The 23,657-nt window shown below is 40.4% G+C and overlaps 1 protein-coding gene and 1 long non-coding RNA gene across 2 annotated transcripts; one reads left to right on the top strand and one right to left on the bottom strand.

Moving 5' to 3' along the window:
• The first annotated feature begins 36 nt into the window (after positions 1 to 36).
• Positions 37 to 18,293, top strand: LOC146717399 (uncharacterized). Its single transcript, XR_014923363.1, has 3 exons — positions 37 to 2,373; positions 17,876 to 17,920; positions 18,172 to 18,293. It is a non-coding gene; the product is annotated as an uncharacterized LOC146717399 (long non-coding RNA).
• Positions 4,637 to 8,023, bottom strand: mchr2b (melanin concentrating hormone receptor 2b). The gene is made up of 2 exons (XM_085475517.1): positions 7,324 to 8,023; positions 4,637 to 5,276 (listed from the first exon to the last, which is right to left on the bottom strand). Exons 1-2 carry the CDS (start codon positions 7,725 to 7,727, stop codon positions 4,637 to 4,639), a joined length of 1,044 nt encoding a protein of 347 aa, XP_085331643.1. The 5' UTR covers positions 7,728 to 8,023.
• Positions 18,294 to 23,657: the final 5,364 nt, after the last annotated feature.

Below are 23,657 nucleotides of genomic sequence, written 5' to 3'. Positions count from 1 at the left end.
AAAAATTAGAGACTATTCATTTCTTTGTAAGTGGGCAAACGTATGAATTCAGCAGGGGATCAAAAAATTATTTCCCCTGTTGGATCAGCGCAGCTGGAGTGAGCAGACAGTTAGACAGACCAGAAACAGCCAGCCAGGCCCTGTCTGAAGATTTTAAAAGTTCGCCTACTAGTACTTACAATGCTCACTAATTAATTCTGTTAAAATCCCTATAAGCAGTTTCCAGCTGTCATATTAAACTAAACTAGCAGTCTTATCCTGTCTAAAGATTAAGAATTTTACTTTCTCCTTTAATAGGAAAAAAAAATCTGTGTTCAACTGTGTTCCCAACTTTCAAATCAAAGATCCAAAGAAAAGAGGAGTGGGGGTGGTGGTTGTTGATGAAATCCTCTGCAACTTCACTTCACTTAACTAAAGCAAAGACAGAGGTCGATATATAATTCAGGGTCATTTCAGTGCACTGGTGTGACTTTGAAGCTGTTTTGGCTGCTGACGCTCTGACTCTTGCTTCGAAGAAGGCATGCAGGCATGTCCCAAAACACTAGACTAACCTGGGCCAAGCACACTTCCCCAGTACCTCCTTTTTTAAACTGGCACTTTCAACTGTTCCTTTGGCATTAATGGCATGTTGCTGGAGTGCTAAATAACACAAGAGCTACTGTACGAGCTTCACCGTAAATAGCAGAGGCAAGTGTTTTCGCTTGATGCGTCTGAAGATAATCAAAGATAAATCTGAAATATTACCACTGCACCAACTACTGATTAAAAGTTTGACTCTCCATGGATACTCTTTATGGTTGCTAAAGTGAGAATCGAGAGCACCGATGTATTAAATGAAATGCTGCTTGAATTACTGGGAAATGATTTGGAAGGATGCAGTTATACTGTACAATATGCGGCAGGTCTGAACATTTACAAGAAATTCACAAAGAACTCACAGAGTTCATATATATGATTGACATGTAAGCCATACCAAAAGCTAGAGAAGCCACAGAAGCTTTAAAGAGGCTTTTAAAGCTTTCATTGGCTGAGTAATTCAGCATAAAGCAATGAAAGAAAATAAAGAAAAAACACTTTACAATACAGACAGTGAGGAGACCACAGCAAAGCAAGGTCAGGGCTGGATTAACCCAATGTTGAGGTCCCTGGGCAAAAATCAGTTTTATTTATTTTTATTTAGATTATTTGATTTCACTTAAACTTGTTTGTTCTGGATGTAAGCTCAATGGCAACAGAAACAATAAAGGGAAATGCCACCAGTTTCACACATTAAACGCAGGTAGTGAGCCCTAGTCTGGTTCAACCTGTGAAATTGAGACTCCCAGCAGAAACAACAGCAGCGCTTCTTCCAGCAAATTTCCCAAAACAATATTTTTACAACAAGCTAGTGGTTTATAACTAGTGTCACTATTATAGAGTCAAGTACCAAAGAGGAAGAGAGGATCGGGGAGGATGAGCAAACTAACAAGACGTGAGAGACGGCAGACGGTCTCCCATTTCCTGTGTCAACAAAGTGTCTTTTATGCACCATTCTGGTCATTTCTGGTAGAAGGATTTCACTGTAACCATGGTTATGAAGATTTGTTTACCTTAATAAAGCAGCAAATTTTAATCCAAATCATAGTCTGTCCCTAAGACGAATCAAGCTGCTTAAAGCCAATTTCTTTTAGCTTTCACTTGAAAAAAAACCCTTTATTGTTATGAACAATCGTTGAGTTCAGAGGTTGTAAAATGAGGGAAGTGTTGCTTACATTGAAAGTTACACAAGGTCTGTCCCATCAAGTCTGAGAAAACGGTTCTCCTTCAGCATTGGGGGAGAGTTGCTATCCCAAGGGAAGGAGTTTGACCATCCCCGAGTGATGCTAACACCGAGTTTGAGATGGATGGGTGGATTGATTAATTCCACTGTGGTGAAAACAGACCCGAGCTAGATGACAAAGCTTTCCATTTACCAGTCCATCAGTTTTCCAACCTTCTACAACAGTCACAAGCACTGAGTAGTTCATTTTCCATTCGGTTCACGTTTATTTACATAGCACTGAATGACAACAACAGTCACCTCGAGGTTCTTCATACTGTACAGTAAAGACATTACAGTATTCTGGAGAAAACCTCGAGATAACACTTTGAACTAATGGGAAGGAAAAACTCCCTTTTAACAGGAAGAAACCTCCGGCACAACCAGGCTCAGGGAGGAGCAGCCATCTGCTACAACCAGTTGGGAGTGAAGGGAAAGAGAAAAAAAAGGAAAGAAAGAGAAGACAAAAGAAAGAGAGGAGCAGGAAACCAGACTAACACGGAGTAACGAAGAGAAAAGAGAAAAATGTAACGACATCCTGCAGGGGTTCATAAACGCCTAGGGAGTGAAAAGAGGTGAGTGGAGATGTGCTAAGTGCATCGCATGAGGTCCTCCAGCAGTCTGAGCATATAGCAGCATTACTAAGAAAGGATTTAGGGTCACCTGATCCAACCCAAACTATAAGTCTTATCAAAAAGGAAAGTTTTAAGTCTATTATTAAAAGCAGAGAGGGAGTCTATCTCCCAAATTCATACTGGGAGCTGGTTCCACAGATACAGGCTCTGCTTCCCGCTCTACTTTTATAAACTTTGGGAACCACAACAAAGCCTCAGTAAGTCTGAAAGCAAAATACTCTGTTGGGATAATATTATACTATAAGATCTTTAAGCTATGATGGGGCCTGATCAGTCAAGACTTTGCATGCAAACACAAGGATTTTAAAATCAATTCTAGGTTTAACAGGGAGCCAATGAAGAGAAAAAGGTCCCGTTGGTGCTCTCACCGCAGCGTTTTGGATCAACTGGAGAATTTTTAGAAGAACCTGATAATAATGCATTGCATATCCTCCATTGGGTGGCTGTGCTGAGCTGAGATAAAGTGACAAATCTGGACATGTAGAGGTAAATCTGCATGTTCAAACTCTATTGAAATAAGCTACATGTGGTAGTTCAGACATCTACTAATGATCTCTTCCAGGGCACATTCCCTTTGAAGGTAACTACGGTGGCCCTGACAGGTCAAATGCACAGTAATTTAAGAAAACACCAGCATGTAGAAAAATGCTGCAAAAACACACGAAACACAGCAGAAGTAAAAATATAACAATGGAAATGGGAAAAAAAAATGTCACAAAACACAATAGAAGTGTTTTTGGGGAGTCATTAGTGCAGATATGACAGAAGCCAAAATATAAGAAGGACTCCACTGACACACGCTTTAAAAGAAGAAGAGGAGGATGCATCGGTATCGGTGACACAGATGCCTGTTTACTGTTCACTCCACGACTGTTCCTTCACGTTATCGTCTCCCCCAAAAACACTTGTGTCGTGTTTAGTGAGATTTTAAGCTGCTGCCGCCATGAAAAAAAATGGACAGAAACTGGGATATTCCCGTTTTTCTCTTGTGAGTTTGTATTGAAATGCAACAAGGAATCACTTGAGGGCCGTTGACAAAGATAATGTGAGCTTACTCATTGACAAAGGCTCCCTTTCACAATACAGGGCCTCGATATGAAGTCAGACTCTGAGAGCCACTTCAACACTTCGAGCTCGGTTTGTATTTTGAGTTTCCAAACGAATTTACATGTCGTTAAATTACCACAAACTAATTTTCCAACTTGTATGCATCCAGGGCCCAGTCGCCTAATTAAGCACAGCTGGTAATCCACAGCGCAGAGAGAAACACACTGAAACACACTGTGATTATTTACTGAGGAGCAAGTGTGCGAGGACTCAGGAATGACCTGTAATTAATGAATGTGCGTTCCTCTTTAAAAACTCACTAGGCTCCTTCACCTCAGTTGGCACACAATGAATAAACAACACTCAAAATTAAAAGAATTCATCTTAAAAACTTATGAAAGAAACCAGTGATGATCATCTACTGTGCAGTCATAGCTGTTTCCAAACTATACAGTGACAGTTTATTCCTCTGTGTTTATGCTGCGTCACAGATCTAACAGGAAGCGTTATACTTATAAAACGTTCTCACTTTTCATTGTGCATTTTAACGTTACACTGAAGGGAAATGAGTATGCGGTCTCTGTAATATCACTCTGAGCCCTTTATGAGAAAAAACAACTTCTTATCACAAAATTACATGTCAGAGGCACAATCTGAAGCACATATCAAATATACATTACATGGGAGGAGAGAAGAACACCAATATTAAATCAACTATCTCAACTCAATATACAGTATCAACACTGTTTCAGAATGCTCAGAATGAACATGCCACCATGTGTGTTAACATTATCCGTCAAACACATAATAAAGCTGACTCCTTCTATCACCCTCCCATAGAAAGAGTCCTGAACATCACATCATTTCACACACTCAGCATGTGAACGCTTATCCAGCAAGCTGCACTTCAGTGTTGCAACTGACCAGCAAGAGACTGGAAGTACAGTTTATGAAGGCTAATGGAAACACTGAGGCTAAAAGAGAAAAAAACAGTACTTCCACTTTCCTGTTTTTTTCAGCTGCGGTTGCTTTTGCTGCTCGTGCCATTACGTTAGGTGGTATGAGTTTATGGTGATTCCATCCATCCGAGCTCCTTTCTTCTGTGTTAAGCAGCAATATATTTACATGTACATATGTGTATATATAGAAAAAAAAGTTAGATGACCGTACAGCGGTAGTTGGGGTCGTTTGTCGTGCTGGAGCCATCTGTTTTGACCACCGTCACCTTGGAGGAGTGCTGGGAGCTGTGCAGCGCGTTCTTTCGGCACAGACGCTCACGGTAATTCTGGGCGAAGATGAGCAACATGAGCGGATTGATGCAGCTGTGAGAGTAGCTGAGGCAGATGCTGATGTTGTAGGCATAGACGAAAGCGACGGTTGGCTTGTTGTTGCTCAGGTTGATCACCTGGATGACGTGGTAGGGCGACCAGCAGATCAGGAACAGGGCGATGACCATGAGGACCATCTTAGTGGCTCTTTTAGCCCAAACAGACTGCTTACGCTTGACCCGACGTATGGAGCTGAACACGTGGTAGAGGGTGAGCGAGTAGAAGGTGCTGATGATGATGAGGGGGATGATGAAGCCCAGGATAGACTGGTAGAGAGTGTACCAGTACATATCTTCAGGCCCGTCCAGGTACATCATACACACCTCCAAATGCTGCCTGCTCACAACCTTGGCGTACATCATGACGGGGACGGAGAGGAGGAAGCTGCCCAGCCACACCAGAATATTGATGATGATGGTCCACTGCACGGTCCTCTTTTCTGAGGTGGGATGGACAATAGCTATGTACCTGTGAGGGAGAATGCACTGTGTAAAGAGTATGACCACTCTCTTGAACACAAATGGTAAAAGCAGCTTTGCCAGAGTGCATGCAAGTGCAGGATTTTGCTTGGATGGTCATTTTCATGCTGGATGAGCTCAGGCTACCCAATGAGATACAAGGTACTATGTCAGAGATACACAATCATTAAAGTGATGATTGCACTGATAAATCAGCATAATTTAATAAGAGTAATTTAGCAAGAGGATGTAAACACATTTCCATATGGATTGTGCTTCAGTTTGAAGAGCCAGAAAAATCATTTTGCCATTACATGCAATCATTGCCATTTAAGTAGAGCCAGGGACTGTCTGCATGTTTGCGCCTGACCTTTCTGTTGCGATTTAGCAGGCGTGGACACAAAAACACTCCTGTAATTTCCTCCATGACATGCTGCTAAATTGCCATTGCTCTCTTATCATTAATTTAGTATACTGATCATTCAGAGCCATTCGTGTCCTGAGCTCAGGTTGAATATGTTTGCTATATGCCCAAATACCCCCACTTCAGACTGTCAAAACACTAGATAGCCCTGCACTATATTATGTACAAAAAAGGTGTCCCTAGATGATTTTTAGGTTTGCATAGAGGAAGAATACTACAGTTTACCTCTATGCAAAGAACCAACAGCCCTTCGGGTATTGTGTTTCAAATAAACAAACACTTGTACGTATCTAAAACCTATAAATCCAACAGCATTGGGGCATTAAAACATGAGTCACTCATCTGTAAATGTTTTTACAATTATTTAGGTCTTCTGTTAATTGGGAACACGATCATGTTGGTATCCACAAACCTCCCATGAAATGAAATTACACAGCAGCCCGAGATAAAGTGGCCTTTGTTGGGATAAACAGCAGCGAATTCAAAGAAAAGCACCGTAATGGCAGTTTGGACTTTACCTAATAAGAAATTAAGGGAAAAAAAATGCAATTACAGTATGAGCAGATGTTGAGCAGATAATGTATGCTTTCTTTGAAAGGTAACATTGATATCAGAAATAAGGGGCAACTCAAATAAACTCAGATAATCAGATATCAAAAATGTGATTTGGAAACTCGGGAAAATCAGCTGCTTTTTGTTTTAGGTTTCCATGAGTTTCACTGCCATTTGACTCAAGACTACAGACTAAAATTATTTGCCTTGAAAGGGAAGAAGTTTTGATTTTTTTTAAAAGGATTGTTTGATCTTTTCCTCAGTGTTTGCTACAGTTAAGCCTTTGTCTTTGTTTTCCCCGTTAAAGAAGTGATTTAAAATGATGAAGCTGAATTGATGTGATATAAAGCTCCGATGATTCACAACCTAAATGGCAAAGCAAATAAGAAACCTGTGAGGAATTCTTCTTGTGGAGGTGGTGCCGCTAAATCGGAGCACATTTATCCGCTCCAGTGACCCCCCTCGCAGAAATGTATTATGTGTATTATTCTGAAGATGTGTGCAATCATACCTCTGTCAAAGCCACCTGATCCAGATTATGTCTAAATGGAGATGTTTATCACTTCAGCTCTTTGGCGTGAGGGCTCATTTAATGTCCTGAATGTGTTCAGCTCACAGACCCGACACATTTATATAGGGAAGATTGTGTTTTCATGGGTTGTTACTCGCATGAAAAAACCCACTCAGTGGTACATTTTTAGAAGGAGTGCCTTTCAAAAGAAATGAAAGCTTCACTTGCACCCACTGAGGCTGGCTATGTATCAGGCTGAACAAATGAGCATGAGCATGGATTTCTGTTTTCAAACAGAAAACTCTGGAAATGAGATTTAAAAACACCTACTGTGGAATAAAATAAAGACAGTGAGTACAAAGTGGATACCAGACAACTACTTTTACTTATTTTCAGGTAATATTGGGTTGTTATTATCTTGATTTTTTGCACAGATAAATACAGATAAAATTTGTTGTTAGCATGGTTTGGAGGATATCTTTTGTTTTGTTTTTTCCTAAAAGATAAAATATTAAAATATCTTCATGGATTGGGAACAACTCTGTGAGATGTGTGGATTTCAACGCTTACCGATCAATGCACAACACAGTGACAATCCCCACTGTGGTGAACTGGTTGCTGACATCCACCACAACGACCGCTTTGCACATGAAGTTTCCGAAAACCCACTGCCTGTCTCTGACCAGCTGGTGAATGTTGAAGGGCATCACAAGCAAGAAGAGCATATCTGCTATTGCCAGGTTAAACACGTAGATGTCTGATACCATTTTCTTCTTGCACGCTGCCACCGCGTAGATAACCAGCCCGTTGGCAACAACTCCAACTGAGCACAGGATGCCATAAATGGAAGGGAATATGTGCATGAAAGTGGTGATGTCGATCTGACTGTAAGGCGAGGGAGTTGAATTCTGACATGACTGATCAGCGAAGCTGTCTGTTTGGTTGTTTTTGCACAATATGCCAGTGTCATTCATCTTCAGCTCGTCCTCACAGTCACCTCGGCGTGGCCAGTAATTAAGTGGCGCACCGTGCGCTCCGGGATCCCCTCAAGCCCGAGCTTCAAACTTAGGGCGGCAAACTTTGGCTCGCTCTCCAAACGCGCGTATCCGCTTCTCTGCCCTGGCTTTCACTTACAAGGATTATATGATTTAGCACAAGAGGAGGGAAAAAAGCAGTGTCCAATCCAGGCTGACTCCACTAGCAAAGATATCGTTCCGAAGATGTTTATATGTGGGAGCAAATTAGGATCCAAATGTTTACTGTGCGCTTCTGCCGCGAGCTTCAACGGACACCAGTGTTCCCTCCTTGTAGAGGATCACGCTCCACGTTGTGTAATGAGAGGAGCAAATCACAAATCGGCACTTTAACCTCATGACAAGAATTTTTTTTTTGGGGGGGGGGGGAGTAAAAAAACATTTAGTGAGACATTTTTGATCATAGGGGCGTTTCCAGGATTTTTTCCCATTTAAACGAGGCGACACACCCACAGTTTGTGCGCCTTTACGCTTCTACTTCTTTCTGGGTGTAGGTTAAGATTCAAGCTTCGTGGATCAAAGAGGACTTCCTGCTTAAACTTTAAGACGGCAAACTGAAAGAATCTCTCTTCAAGTTCTTTCAAATCGTTTAAGGCGTTAAAAAAAAGTTGGAAACAAATCTGAGGTTCAGACTGCAGACAGCTGTAGCGTGCCCCCCTTCCACACTTCTCTTGTTTCACTTAATTTTTTTTACATAAAACAAAAGATCTGTCTCCCTTTGGGGGGTTTACCTAGATTTCCAGACGATCTTTAAACATTCTTCTCTTTTGCTTTCTCTAAATTATGATTAGCTTCAACTTCAGCAAATTAAGGCTGGCAATTAAGTTTTCCGGTGGTGAATAAGCCCTAAAGGCTCCTGTCTAACCCTGCTATCAAAGATGTGATTTTCTTTGGAGCTTTGTTCTGACATCGCTGGGAGCAGCTATAAAGGACAGGAGCTGATCCAGAATCTGAAGCAGCTCAACGTAGAGAGGGCTCTGCTGGGATCTCATCACAGGTCATCCGGCAGGAATATATATTGGAGGTTTCCCCGTGCCGGTTTCAGGGGCTGTTTGTTCATTCCCCGTAGTGCTTTCTTTCTGTTCCACCAACCATTCAAAGACGCATATAATATAATTATTTTTCACACAGTCCTCACATAAAATATACATTATACTTTTGCCAGTTCTCTCTTGTCCAAAACACACAGCCCACCTGCCTCAGCGAGCTCTTTAAACTCAGCTCTGAAATGAGTTTTGCATTCAATTATCTTGATCCTCCACACCAGCCCTCCTTCGTGCAGAGATAGACGGGTAATTGCTGTGATCTAGAGTACCTGTGCAGATTCTATCTACAAGTCAAAAACATGCAGAGTGACTAAAAGCAAGGCCGTTCGCTGCGTTTTGACTGAGGCCCCCCCACTTTGATATCAGCAATTCAAGGACAGGAGATGTGACTACGTTTCAAATAGAGGATTTGCATAATAATGTCCCCCCGCAGTATCAGAAGTCATTTGCTTTGCTTAAATGTTTTTGAGCAAATCCTTGAGATCAAGGACTAATCCATTGTTTGCATTTATTTCATTTAGTGTTGCATAACTTCATACTCTCTACATGGGCTCCTGTGGAATATTATATAAGAAGTGCGAGTCCCTGAGAAGGTCCTGATTTCTTTTCGATATATTTCTTCGTTGTATATCTCACTGGGTGGATGCTCCCCTACACAAGTTACCCCTAGAATGAATTCTAAGGACTTTTATTGTCCTCTGATAGTTTACAGATATCACCATCAGTGATGTCATGAGTCATCATTGGACAGCTTCTTTTTTGCCTTTGCCTGCGTGGGTTTCTTCTGGGTTTCTTCCACAGTCCAAAGGCAGAGTTTGTTGGTTTAATTTTCTAAACTGGCATACCGGCTGTAGGTGTGGGTGTGAGATGAATCAAGCTCTCAAAGCACAGAGAATCAATGTATGTGTGAATGGATCAGTTTGGCTTGTTGTGAAAGATGGCTTTAGGCGGTTAGTGTGACTACAAAAGCTGTCCATTTCCATTCTTTTCAAAATTTCCATTTGTGCCCTGCACATTGTGTTTAGTGCAGATTTGCTAATGTTAGCGGGCCCACTTGGCAGGTAGTTTGTTCCAAGCTTGCCATGGTTCTTCTGTGGATTTGGGCAGTCTCGCTGTCTTTTGTCTCCTTGTGTAATCCTAGACTGACTGCAAGATGTTGAAATCAAAGGTCCACGGGCGCAGTGCCATCTGTTTTAGGACTCATTGTTCCTCTTGTAACAGAGGATAGTTCAGCTGCAGACTGAATTTGGGACCAGTCAGGCAACATCCTGATGGCTCTGCATCATTGATAACAACCAAATACATTTACACAACACTGTGCGGCTCTGTGTGTGTGTGTAGGTGTGTGTGTACATGTGTGTGTGTGTGTTTTAATAGCTTGTTTAGAGAATAACAGTGTTTCTCATGTGACTATCTGTTTCTTAGAAGGCTAGTAGAAAATAGTACAAAAAAGACACAGATCTCATTGTTTGCAGCAGCACGCTTCTTGTGCTATAAATGATAGACTACTGTGGGCTGAACGTACCCAAAGCTCTAAGAGCTGGGCTTGTGGCTGATACAAATCTCCAAAGGCGCGCAGTGTTTGAGTCTCTCTTTCGGCACCTGCCACTGTGAGCGCTGATGCGCGACAGGGTTAGTAGGGTCTTACCTCACACCTGCTCAAGTGGTCGAGCGCAGAGGACGGCGCTCGCCCTGGTCTAGCCCATGGATTGTGAAAGTGTGTTACTGTAAAAAGTACACTGCAGAAAAAAAGAGTGACAGACCAAGCCTGGATCAAGTTAGGATTAGCTGACAGCTTGTTAAAGTTTGGAGTGTGCCGACACGTTTCTGGGTACAGATTAAACCAGAAGGGTTAGGTGTATTAAAACCACAGGAAGATAATGCTTTACCATGCATTACCCTCTTGAGAAACTTTGCATCAAGGCATTCATGCAGAACACCCACATGAACATTGTCTTAGATCAAGAATCCCACCAATATATCCAAACTTGCCAGATCCCAATCCATGCAAGCCTCTGGTCTTGCATGGATTGTCAGTTCATTTATAGGATGAACTGACACAAACTGTTGAATGTTTTTTTTTTTTTTTGGTGACAGCATGAATTGGAAACTCACTCACATGTATCATGCCTGCCCCACAGACTAACAGTGAGCAAAAAAAGAAGTGAACAAAACAAAAATATTGTCTTTAGTGTGACTCAGTCTGTAGTATATTAGGTAATGATCATGTGACCTATGCCACCAGTGTCCTCAAAGGCTTCATTATGGTCTCATGTTGTTGTCTACTTCTCCAGCCTGGATTACGGGAATTGAGCCAATGTGAATGCTTTGGAGGTTCACTCGGGTGCAGTCTTTGAGCACGCAAACAGCAGGTCTCCTCTGGCCAGTGACACTTTGCACACTTTGCAGACAATGCCCAGACGCCATAGGTCAGGTAGGCTGCCTTGAAGTGGAAATAGAACAGCAACAGCAGAGTCTAGTGACAACAGGAGGGAAAACAAACAAAGAATCAAGAACAAAGAGTCAGAGATGAGAAGCGGCTTCAGCGGACAGCTTTAATCATTTTTATGTTGGGTTTCATTCCTTTACAAAGAAGTTCTTTGTACACGGCTTCTGTCGGGGACAAACAGAAGCAACACATTCAGAAACAGAACGTTCTGATATTGATCTACACACGGACATTATTTTTTAACCTGATAAAAGCAAATTACCATTTGCCTGTCAATCGCAATTTCCCTTTTTGCTCTTCAATGAATTAGTAAAATAAAGTAATCCAAATGCCATCCATGTGACAAACACCATTTACAGCATTCAGTGAAATTACCCATGCTTCTTAGAAAGTTCCTCAATGCAAACACAGAAGTGGTTTCAAGTCTTCTCCAGACAGTTTAAAGACATTATTAGATGCTACCCTGTCCTATTTTTTGACATTTCATGCCCTCCAGAATTTTCTCACATCAGTACAGATGAGCACTCATTATGGTGAAGTGTATAATTGCTGTGACATTGAATCGTTTCAAAAGAGCATCGGGGAGCTGGCACTGAGCTGCGCACAGCAGGTTTTTACCTGTGTTTTCATGGTATCGCAGTCAGTATCAAATGCGCATGTAAAACACATGCAGGTTGATTTATATCCATGCAGATAGGCACTAGATTATCGCCTGACATCATAAGTGTGTCAAAAGTGTGGCCGCAACCGCACTGCAGCAAAATACACAGATTGAGCATAAATCTGTATTAGTAGAGTGCATCTACAGAGATTTATACTAAGAAACATTTCGACAAGCATGCACTGTAAACCTGTTTTGACATCCCATTCCTCCTTTCACTTGGATTATTTTACAAAATCCAAAAACAGACACTAAAACCAATCAATACCTTTCCACAGCAAACCATGCTCCATCACATCAAAGGACACAAACCTGAGTACATCCTGTGCTCTGTGCCCGTGGTACACTCTGTGGACATGGAACTGAAAGCAGTGAGTGGCAAGTGTAGCAAAACATAATGTAGTGTCTGAGTAACTTATCTAGGAACATCTTTTATGCAATATAGTGCTATGCCTTAGGCCGATAATTAAATTCTGAAAATGTGAAACGCCACAGAGAAACTGCCACTGTATCTATACGTCAAGCTGAATGTATAGTATAGAAGGAGACTTCAAATTAAATTAATTTCGAAGGATCATGTTTCATTTCCTGCACATTCTGAGCAGGCTGCAATTTACTGAGCAGATACAGTAACGTATGGGCTGTACGTACAATGTGCTCAACGCTAAACTAAACCAGGGTAGAAGTGTCTGTTTGCAATTCAATTGCAAAACATGAACCAAAGAAAATGAAACTCCAGCCTGTCCACTGTGCAGTTAACAGTATCACATGCCTGAGAGGTCGCATGATACTCTGCAATGAAAAGATGCATAAATGCATATATATATATACTATCATGATCATCATCATCATTATTATCAGTAGTAGTAGCATGAGTAAAAGTAATTACTTAAGAATAAAGACAAGACAGAACATGGTTGACTTGGCAAGGTTAAGGCAAAAGGGCAAAATGTGCATTGATTATTTAAAGTTGCCAACAAAGTTGAAGCTGGAGTGGGTGTGCTGGGTTTATTTATTGGTGTGTAAATGTAGAGAAGCAGCCAAGAGTGTGTTTAGGAAAAAAATACATCAAATGGTTTTAAAAGTACAGGCACAGATTTGTTGGTACCCGAAGCAGCTTACATTGTGAGGTTTTTTTAATATGATTTTAAATATGATTTTTAGTCTTATCCTGTATTTTTGAATTGCAGCTAGTTTACCGCAAAGCCATGATGCAATCTTTTACTTTAACGTATTACAGTGGAGTTATCTGTTTATTTGTTTGCCTTAACAGAGTTTGCATGTTTTCCCTGTGCCTATGTGGTTTTCCTGCGGGCAAAACACCAGAATGGTGTTTTGTAGTATAAAATGATCATTAGCAAATATATAACGATCAGTCCTACAGTGGTTTTTCTCCGAGTGTGGTTGCCACGCCGCGGCAGAGCTGTAAGACTGTTGGATGCAATCAAATGTCAGATACTGTACTGTCTGTCCTTTTCATTACTTTCAAATGCAGTAAAAGTCCCTGGAAACTAAATTTAGTCCCCTCTACAGTTCAAACCCTCACTTTCTACAGCCATGGCTGGCTTTCATTCTACTTCCAAAACATATAGAATTGAAATACATCCAACTACTGGTTCTACTGAATTTTCATTGGCCGCAAGTAATAAAAAGAAACTTGTGAGCTGTGAAAAAAAACCAAAAAAAAAACCAAACGCTGACAGGCAGAGCTAAGAGGTAAGTACTCCACATTGCTACCACCATAATTAAATGTGGCAGTAGGGTATGACTGAAGCTTATAATGATTTTATTGCCCCTTGTGACATTTCTGATAACAGATCTTTGCCAGCTTTCGAAGGCAAAACTTCAGCTTAGTACAAATTTCCCTCTGATAGTCCTTCCTTAATAGTGGATGTTTACTCAGAGTTCTCACAGATGGATGCTATATCTTACTAAAGGCAAAATCCCCTCATTATGGAAGACTACCCAGCTTCACAAAGGTTGTGACTTTTGTGACAGAAGAAACTGTGGATCTACAGTTTCTCAAAGCTGCCCAGTCTGTTTTTGACTTCCTCGATGATCAAAGCTTCCTTCAGTGACAGCATTCATACTTTAGACCTTAAACCAGCAAGAACTCAGCTCATAAAAAGTAACACTGTGCTGCAATCCTTGTAGATTTGTCCAAAGTTACAATATCATTACGTTTTGTTAAATAATCTGCTTTCAGCGGGCATTGAAGCCGCTCGTTATTCCAGATTAGATATACGAAACACACAAGATAAAGTAACATTCAAACATCCCTCAGATGAAAATGAGCCCCTTGTTATACTGTGGTCACTGGGTTAAAAGGCATCCACCACAGCCCCCTGACCTTATTTATAGAGCTGCCTCTCCTATTGATCAAATGCTATGAAAATTCCTAGAATGGGACCTTTAGTAACAATTTGCCCTCACAGTTGAGACTAGATGCTGGAACAGATAAAAGCTATTCACAAACCATCTTTGCCATTAAGAGCTGATAAAGGGAAGGAGTGTAAGGAGCGGTGTAGGGAAGAGGATTTATAAGAGATTATTCAGTCCTCTAGTGCAGCACTGTGGCCATGCATCACAGTCTGATCAGGATGACAGCAATATTTCAAATAGTGATGGAAAAAGGACTCGGTCTGCATTTGATTATGGCATTAGTGTGTAAATAGATGCAAGAGGACTACCAGCCAAAGGTAGTTTCAGGTCACAGTTTGAACAGTCCCTAAGAGTTTTTGTTGTGGTTCACGGGGAGCTGGAACAAACACATGGGAAACACTTGACCCGCTTGGCCACATTCAGACTCATTAAGCTTAATAAGAGAAGTATTTATCTCATTAAGCTTGAATTTGGAGGCGGCTAGTTGGTACATTCTTGACTGCGGTGTGTAAAAGCTAACCTCATTTTAGACCCGTGTGTGATTTCCTCTGAGCCACAAATCCCATGATTCAAGGAAATGTGCCTTTTATATTTTCAGCTTCTTTGTTTTATGTTTATTAAATGAAATTGTAGTTTGCGGTGTAGCTACCCTGCCATGGATTACCACAGACTCATGGAATTTTGATACCATTTTGTGACTGATAACAATCAGTTAATACCTACCTACCTAAAAGCTACATTTCTAGGTCTAGGATTTCTGCATTGTTACATATTTGGTTGTCTTTGTGGGAAACCAGATTTAAATTGAGATGATTAATAATTCAATCTTTCATATGGAAGTGGTTCAGGGTCTTGACATCAACACTGGATGAAAGTGCGCTGCATGGCAGGCAGACTATGCTGGATTTGGATGAGAGAGTGAAGTACTGAGGTATCAGCTAATGCTTGCAGCCTCTGGCTCACATCTGCCAATTAGTAATTAGTAATATTAAAAAAGCCACTTTTGCAAAACAAAATCTGAGAATTCTGTTAGTAAAATTAACAGTAGAGGATAGTAAAATAAAATAAAAAACTTATAATTTTATTAAAACACCAAGACCATCTTGCATCTGAACCTAATCATTGTAGCCTTACAGCATGTGACAGATTTGCTAAAGTATTTGGAAATTCAATGCAAATCTACAGGTGCTACAAGGTTTTGTTTACTGAGGCTGTCAATATCTATTCAGCTGGACTTTAGATCCACCGGCGTGGCTCACATCAAGAAATCTATGGTTTCAGGGTTTTTAAAAAAAACTTTATTACATGCCTGTCCACGTCTGTATGTTTTTTATGGGACAGTGATGGCCGAGTTTGCACAGGTTTCTACGGAGACAAGCACCCATGAGTCTTAAAACTGGTCGTAAAAAAGTAAAATCCTTTTATGGTACATATAGATTATTCTTTTTTCAGTGAGGACAGTGTTTAATGTCTGCAATGGTTATCTATATATTGTAAATCTCAGCAACTTGAGAATTTTCTTGCTACTTTGACTTTCCGTTAAATATATTTAAATCATCATGGCTGTTTTCATGCTTCGGGGAAAGCAGGATGTGCAGGAAATGTTGTAGAAATGTAAAAGTACACTTTCGCTGCTCTCTGAAACATAAATTAAGGCTTAATCATTCATGTATTAATGTCAGGTTGGCTATTTATACATTCTAAATACATCTGTAGTTCGAAACTTGGCACAGAGATTTATTATGAGGGAGTTCTTGGCCGTCTAATGTGAGGGCATGAAATATGAACAGTATGCACGGTTTGAGGTTGACTAAGGAACCGTGAACACATTTATAATGTGTTGGATATGAAAGCAATGTTTATCAAAGCTGTTCTGTCTAAATGGAGAAATACTGCGTGACTGTATAACGAGAGTGCACAAAACTTTTTTTCAGTGTTTTTTTTTATTTTAGCACAAAAAATGAAGAAATTATACATAAAAGCAAGAGGTCAATCTGACCTTGGTAGGATTCATATCATGCATCCCCACATGTTTTTATCTCTTATTATTTTGGGGGATTCCCAGTGGTGCACCACCTCACATACATGTCTCCTCTGGCTATTCAGTATGAATTTGTGTTTCTTCCTTATGTGCTGTTTTCAGCTGTGTAACACTGCTGGCCACAAGGAAGCTTTTTGTTCGGCTTCTTCTTCTCCGACTAAGCCTGATGAAATATTCATGGAAATTTCACCCAGAACAAAGAAAAGATCTGAATGTAAATAACATGTTATTCCGCGACTATTACAAAGCATGAATCCAGAACAATACTGTGGCTTTAGGGTTTTTTCTCTTTACATATAGCAACGACGCTCCCTGTATGTTTCGTCCCACGCGAGTTGTCATTTTAATGTGCCATTCATTCGGATTAGTCAATGACTCACTCCAGGCAAGAAGAACGAACGATAGGTCAGCGCATGTCAGCACAAACTTATCAGTCTGTGTCTGTGTTTGGATCACAGAATGAATGACGCGCATGTCTTTTAAGAAACTCCGATTGTACGACTTGTCCTTCCATGCTTGTTTTGTTCTTCTCTGGTTGTTGGATGACACAGATCTTGTGAAGGTTCTTTAGACCATCATATGATCTCCTTCAGGGGAATGAGCAAGATGAATTCACATACTGTATGCAGGGAAAGCATCCACTTATAAAATACCCACACATCTATTCTGGTGTTACAAATAACTCACTTTACTAGCATCTCATTTTCCAAGAATTAACAATCAAAACATTGTATTTTCCTACGAACTCGGGACAAAGTTTAGATTTGTGGACATTTTAAATAGGCTGCCATTTAAGTTATATATGCTGGTAATTCGGGTAATAACGACCAGAAGAAAAGTGGCATGAAAATTTTATTTTCTTAAGATACAGCAAGTGAAGTGAAAACATGCAGACAGGTGCTGAGCTCCAGGAAAATGTCACCACTTTCCAAGAACAGTTTTAATGCACATTGGCATTTACTGTGGAAGTGTGCTAATAAATAAAAAAAACCAGCAGTTTTTTCAGTATGCCTGACTGGAGCAAAACCAATTGCTCCCGGAAGTTAGCGACATACGGTTGCTGAGTACTATAGAAAGCAGCACTGATGTTTGAGGTCATTTTTAAAAGGTAAGATGTTTTTTTGTTTGTTGAATGAGCAAGCCTGCATGTTATCAGCACATAAATCAAATTAATCTGTGTATTGAAACACAAAACTGTGGCTTACCTAGCAACAAATTACTACACTGTGGACATATTAGGCTAGCAAACTCGTAAAAGCAATGAGGAACGACACATTCATTTATCAATTAACCAAATATTTTATCCTAATGTTATTTCATTCATTGACATCATGACATGTTTAAAAAAAGACTTTGAGTTTTTGCTGGGTTGCTGGATTGAAATATTAGCTAAATATAACATTAATAAAACATTATGTCCTACGGCTGTCTGCTCTGTTTATCCTCAAATAATGTTTTCAATGTTTTCAAGCTTTGTCGTCCTGTTTACCGTTACTGTCTGTATTACAGCTGAGCTGACTGCTGAAGGAGAGCCAGTGAGACTGAAAACACAAGGTAAGTTTATAATATGCTACCAGGTCTGAAACAAATACTCAAGACTAAATAGATGAATTAGACTAAATACGTAAAACTTATATAACTCTAATCCTGTATTACAGTATTAGTATTTATTGAATATGTATTGAATTACACAAATTCATAATAAGTGAATTTGTGTAATTCAATACACAACTCGTCACAAAGTTCTATCATTAGAGTTTTCCAATGAAAACCATACTCACCTCCTGATGCATTTACCTGTCCAGGTAACGTGTTTATGTGATGCCATCACCGACAGTCTCTTTCTGTCCCACCTGCAAGTCTTGGAGATTACTTTCACTCTGAGATGTGAATCATGAAGATTACTGAAAACACAATGAAGAAAAAGTGGTAGGTAGACAATAATTCATTGTGAAATATAAATTTTATTGCATAAAAATATAACAATTAGTTATATCACAGTTAATTGTTATTGATTAGCAATATATTAACAATAAAAATGACCACCAGCAGCGTGCTGCAACATATGCTTCACTGTGAGGTAACAATTATTATAGATTGATTAATTTATTGACTATTAATTGCCGTTACTATTACGCTCTTCCACAGTGTCTTGTCTGTCTGCCTTCTGCCTGTGCCTGGTTCTTCCTGTTAAATGGGAGTTTTAGTTTCCCGCTGTTGCCAAGTGCTTGCTCACTTGATTGTTGGGGGTTTCTCTGCCTTATAATATAAAGCTTGAGTCAACTGCTGTTGTGATTTGAGGGTCTATAAATATAATTGAATCTTATAAATTGAATATTCCAGCTGCCTGTTAAGCACTTCCAGGAACTATCTGAATCACACGATGACCCCACATTCACCATTCGAGGGCTCTGACTGAAGCCAAACCATGTCTGCAAATTTCCTCTTGCAGCATAACAGTGCCACTAGATCTTGGGATCAAGAGTTTTTGACACATGTTGGAGGAGGACTTATCTGGTTTTATCACTTTCTCCCATCTCTGCAGACCAGTGCTATGGTTTCTCTCAAATGTGTATTCATCCGGGATATGTTCTGCTCTGCCACCAGTGTCATCCAGAGCTTCCTACCTTATTTACTTATTTATTTATAACGTTTTAGTCACCCTACTCATCTCGGCGACCGATGCTCCATCCACGACAGCAGTGACCCTCCCCCACCCCCAAATCACAATACTGAATCAGACTCCGCTGGGCCTCCTCAGCGCTTTCATACACCACAGAGCACAGCTGGATGTTAACTGCTTAATTGTACCACGCAGTGCAGCTGTGTGGTACCGTTTGCGTTCGTAGCGTTTCTCCCTTCATTTAATTTGCCATTTTTCCTTTAATTTGTCACCCATCTGCAGTTATGTCGTGCGCCTCTGTTTACCCTCAAACTGCGGGGCTTTGACAGCAGTCTGATGCGGTTCCTGTTTGATTCGTAATGCCTTTCAAAACAGTGGTTTAGAAAGCACAGAGTTCTCTTTCTGCAGCTTATCTGATTATAGATTTGATGTAAAACAAGAATCAGCCACACTTGCCAAGTTATGATTTCTTTTAAAAAAGCTCCTTCCTTTCCTTCCTTCATTCCTTACTTCCTCCTGGCAGTTCTCAGGAGTCTCTCAGCAGTTTCTAATCTTTCCTTTTCTTTCTTTGTTTGTTTGGAAATACAAATATTTTCATATTCCTGATGTCTTCTTATGGCAGCGGGGTGTAGGTTGAAGAAATTACAAAGAAAAATAAAGGACAATAACCCAGCTTGATAACATTTAGCATCAGCTTAAGGAACTGTTTATATAATCACATCTACTGTTGAATGCCAGTATTTAATGGAAGTGTTTTCCATGAACCTTGATGTGACATGTAACTCATCACAGCTCCCCGATGCCACCCTGATGCTTTATTTGATTTCATATTCTAAGATAAAAGAAGACAAAGGAGAGGTAATAGTTCTTTGTTCATAATGAAGGCTTCAAGCAATCCTGAGAATGTTTAATTACTAATAGCAGACATTAATCCCGCATCACAAATGCAGTGCCAAAAAACAGACTACAAAATGCCGATAAAACGTTTCTAAAATGATAACTAAATAAAACGCAGCATAAGTGGTTTTAGTTTCAGTGACGGAGGCTGAGGACGCCGGCAGCTGCAGGCATGCCTTTCATTTAAAGTGGTAACTTTAAGCCATAACAAAGCCCTGATGGGTTAGTTATAAAGGCTTCTTTTTTAAAAAATTTGATTAAAAACAAACAACCAGGCTGTAAACATGTTATTTTCATGGTTGAATTTGGGCATTTTAAAACGAGTCTATGGGGACTGACTCGCTTCGAGTGGCCTCGAGGGAAACAACAATTTTTCCTGCTTTTTTTTTTTAACCCTAAAACAGCTCTGAGTGAAGCACCAGAAGCCGGCATGATCTTTTCACAATACACCGTTTTCGTGAAGACATTTTACCAAACCACATACTCTGGGAAGAGCACAGAGGTCATTCTTTAGATCCTCACTTAGCTCTGTGTGTTACCTCCAAACTTCCGTTCTCAGCCAGCGTTTTAAAGAAACTAGCGTGCATGCAACTGTTAACTATTAGGAAATATTGCAGATTGTAATTTGTTTTTCCACAGATTGCACTCCACAGGGGCAGCTCTCCCTTGTTGTCACTAATTGCATTACTGGATGGCTCGAGCTGTAACTGGAGTGGGGTTTTTTATGTCTCGTTTTGTCTCTGAATATTCTGCATTTGCACAAATGATTTTTTTTTTTTTTTTTTTTGTTATTTGTGTGCTCATTATACAGCGAACCGCAAGAGCCGATTCTCGGTTCATACTGAGAGCAGGCTCAGTGACTCTAACCCTTGCTCATAGGAGGTCGCTCTATTAGTGTGGGGTCTTTACCTAGCATTGTTAAGTGTCTGTCCCATTTAAATCAGATAAAATGAACGAATTTGCTCCTCTGTTCATTGTGTTTACTGCTTATCCGGTTTAAGGTCACAGGGGAGCCTCCACCAGCAGACACCAGTTACAAGGCAGGGTACGCTCTGGTCAACACAAACCATAACCCCTCCCCTTGTGCTAATTTTTCAAGGGATCTTATATCTGTTTTCACTCTTGTATGCTTTTCATACAAGTTTCGCACAAGACAGATGCAAACTTTATAAGATTTATATATATCTTTTCCATATGGGAATACTTGAGCTTTAATCCAGTTTAGATTGTCTTCACGGGTAAAGCTATTGGTTTAAAAGGGGTCAAATGTGATCGAAATACATCACCAGCACTGTCAGCAAACACGTGTTAGACATTTCTAAGTTGACGGAGACTTGCGGCAGTCTCCGAGCAAACACGGAGGGATTACACCTCGAACATAGCCTGGAAACACCTCTGTGCGATTCAAGAACGGCTGTGGGATGCGACTGGACAGTGGGGACAAAAAGAAAGCATTCACACGCACATATGAAGTGGCACATTTCCATGATGGCAGTATTTGATTTACCCAAAATTGTGTATTGATTTATTTGATTACTTGCCTCACAGACTCACAGAAAACCATGGCAAATAGTGAGTCATACCCGACCAATTTCATGTGCAGACAAGCATAATGTTTTGTGTGGTCTTATGGTGGGTGCTCAAGATTTAATCAAGGATCCACACTGGATCTTGCTTGCATAATCACAGCTTTGATATCGTGAGTCACTCAAAAATAGGAACTGCAGAGGAGAAGAAAATCCTCCATTGTCACATGGCTGCATGGGGAGGATGGATGCCTGACCACATTGTGGTAGCATAGGAGAGCAGTGACACCCATTGAAGGCTTTATTCAGTCATGGGCACAATTCTTCCCTCGCTTTCTTTAAACCAAGACAATAAAGGTACCCTAGCTGTAATTTTAAAGTTTAATTTAAAAAATGAACTGAGGTATTTCTGTGCCTGAAACTTGACAAGTCTAAACTGTAGCATTTCTGTTTCATAAAACAGATGAAGCTTTAATATTTTGGGAGAAAGCAGGGATTGTGTGCTGCAACAGTGTCCTCTTAGATTTATTTGCACTGTTATCAACACCACAAGAGGGCAAGATGTTATTTTGGGATATTGACGTTGCTTTTGTGCGGATTTGAAATGCAAATAAGAGTTTAGCGTGTAGTATCACAGCTCTTTTTAAGCATTAGAAAAATTATTTCGCCACTATTCTCACCTCAAAGTGCAGCAGCACAATAAAAACATAGTGCATCTTGCAAACTATACTTGCCAGATGCCACTAGACTAACAATGACACTGCAGTCATTTCAGGTCTTCTCCTCCTACTTCAGTGCACAGAGAGAGGAAAAAAGGAAAACAATAGCTCACTGTGAAAACATCATTTTTATTTATTTATTTTTTGCTTCATGCGCAATCATCAAATCTCTGGAATAGTTTTTGCCCATTTATGACCTGTCACAGCCACAACAAACATTGCCTCTCATAATTGGATTTTAAATAAGAGGATGAAAACTGAGCCACAAAGATGCCTTGTTTTGTGAGGGGACATCTGTATGCCAGTCTGTGTCAGAGCTCCCTCTGGAAATGGAGTCATTCCAGTAAAAGGGACGAATTAAGTAAGGTTCGGATTAGAGATTTGACGTTTTTTAGGAGCAAAGCCAGAACGAAAATGTTTGCTAAAGAAAAGTTATTGTATCAAACAACGTCTCAAAGGACCATTTTTCATGACAACTGTGTCAACAAGGCCACTGGTGGAGAACTTGAGATTGCTTTTTCCTCAATGACCGGTTCCCCTGTTCCCATCCTGGTTCCTGAACACCCACTGATAGCACAGAGAGTGAGCGATATAAAAAAAAACAAAACAGATTTCTACTAAAAATGTCTGCCAAAATTTGTTGGATGTGGATAATCAGTTATGCTGCAGACTACGCGTGCGCAACACTTGGTTACACATTTTTCTTGCAAATTGCAATCAAAGTATGAAACTGCAGTTTGTCTTCCTGCCATCCCCTTTCCCGCTTCCCCATGCTGAGCGCCAAACTGCGCCGCTGAAGTTAAGAACTTCCTTTTTGATGTGATTTTAAGTTTCTAATGGCATAATTAGTCTTTTCTCCAGGCTTAAGGGAGGGCATTTATGTTGTGTTTTCTTTCTTTTTCTCGACAGTCATGAAAGTGGCTTTATTCGAGGGTGTAAAATGCCTGTGCGCAGTTGCTCGTTTGATGACTGTTCGAAAAGAGAAGAGGCGCGTCACTCGGCTTTACGCAAACAAACAAAAGTCTAAAAAGCTCAAAATAGTTTCGGGGGTGGCGGGAGAGAACAAAAACAATAAAAAGAGACAAACACCGTATTGATCCTTCATCGCCCTCGGGGGCTTTTTGAATTAGAGCTCGTCATCTCCGCAAAGAGTTGTCTCACCTCTCTGTAGCATCTTAGCATTCACACGGTGTCTGTGGGGTTCCAGCACTATCAGTATGCGGCACACATCGCCTGCAGGTCTGCAAATAACTCTGTGGCATGCCCCCCACCTACCCACCCCGCCCCTTTGTTGATCTATACTTTATTGCTATATTTATGAGTAATACACAGGCACCAACGCAGTTGTTCCAATCAACTGGGGGCTGCGCAGATTTTTTTTTCCCTTCTAGCTGTAAAACTTAATGAATAATTTGAATAGGTGCTGACGCAGATAGAGAGCATTGTCAAGTTTATTTCGTTAGATTTTACATATACCGCTCTAAAGTTACACGCTAGCCCTCAAATCCTGCGAACGTCCTCTAGAA

The sequence above is a fragment of the Copadichromis virginalis genome, linkage group LG2 (assembly GCF_057382275.1).
Source record: "Copadichromis virginalis isolate Kocher_CV1m ecotype Utaka linkage group LG2, C_Virginalis_male_GT1.1, whole genome shotgun sequence".
Taxonomy (NCBI): Eukaryota; Metazoa; Chordata; class Actinopteri; order Cichliformes; family Cichlidae; genus Copadichromis; species Copadichromis virginalis.
The sequence above is the reverse complement of the archived record's forward strand: the minus strand, read 5'-3'. Positions and strand labels throughout refer to the sequence as shown.

Coding starts and splice junctions, on each gene's coding strand:
- mchr2b (XM_085475517.1), bottom strand. CDS start 7,727: ATGAATGACACTGGCATATTGTGCAAAAACAACCAAACAGACAGCTTC. Junction 5,277..7,323: donor ACTGTGTTGTGCATTGATCG/GTAAGCGTTGAA, acceptor TCTCCCTCACAG/GTACATAGCTATTGTCCATC.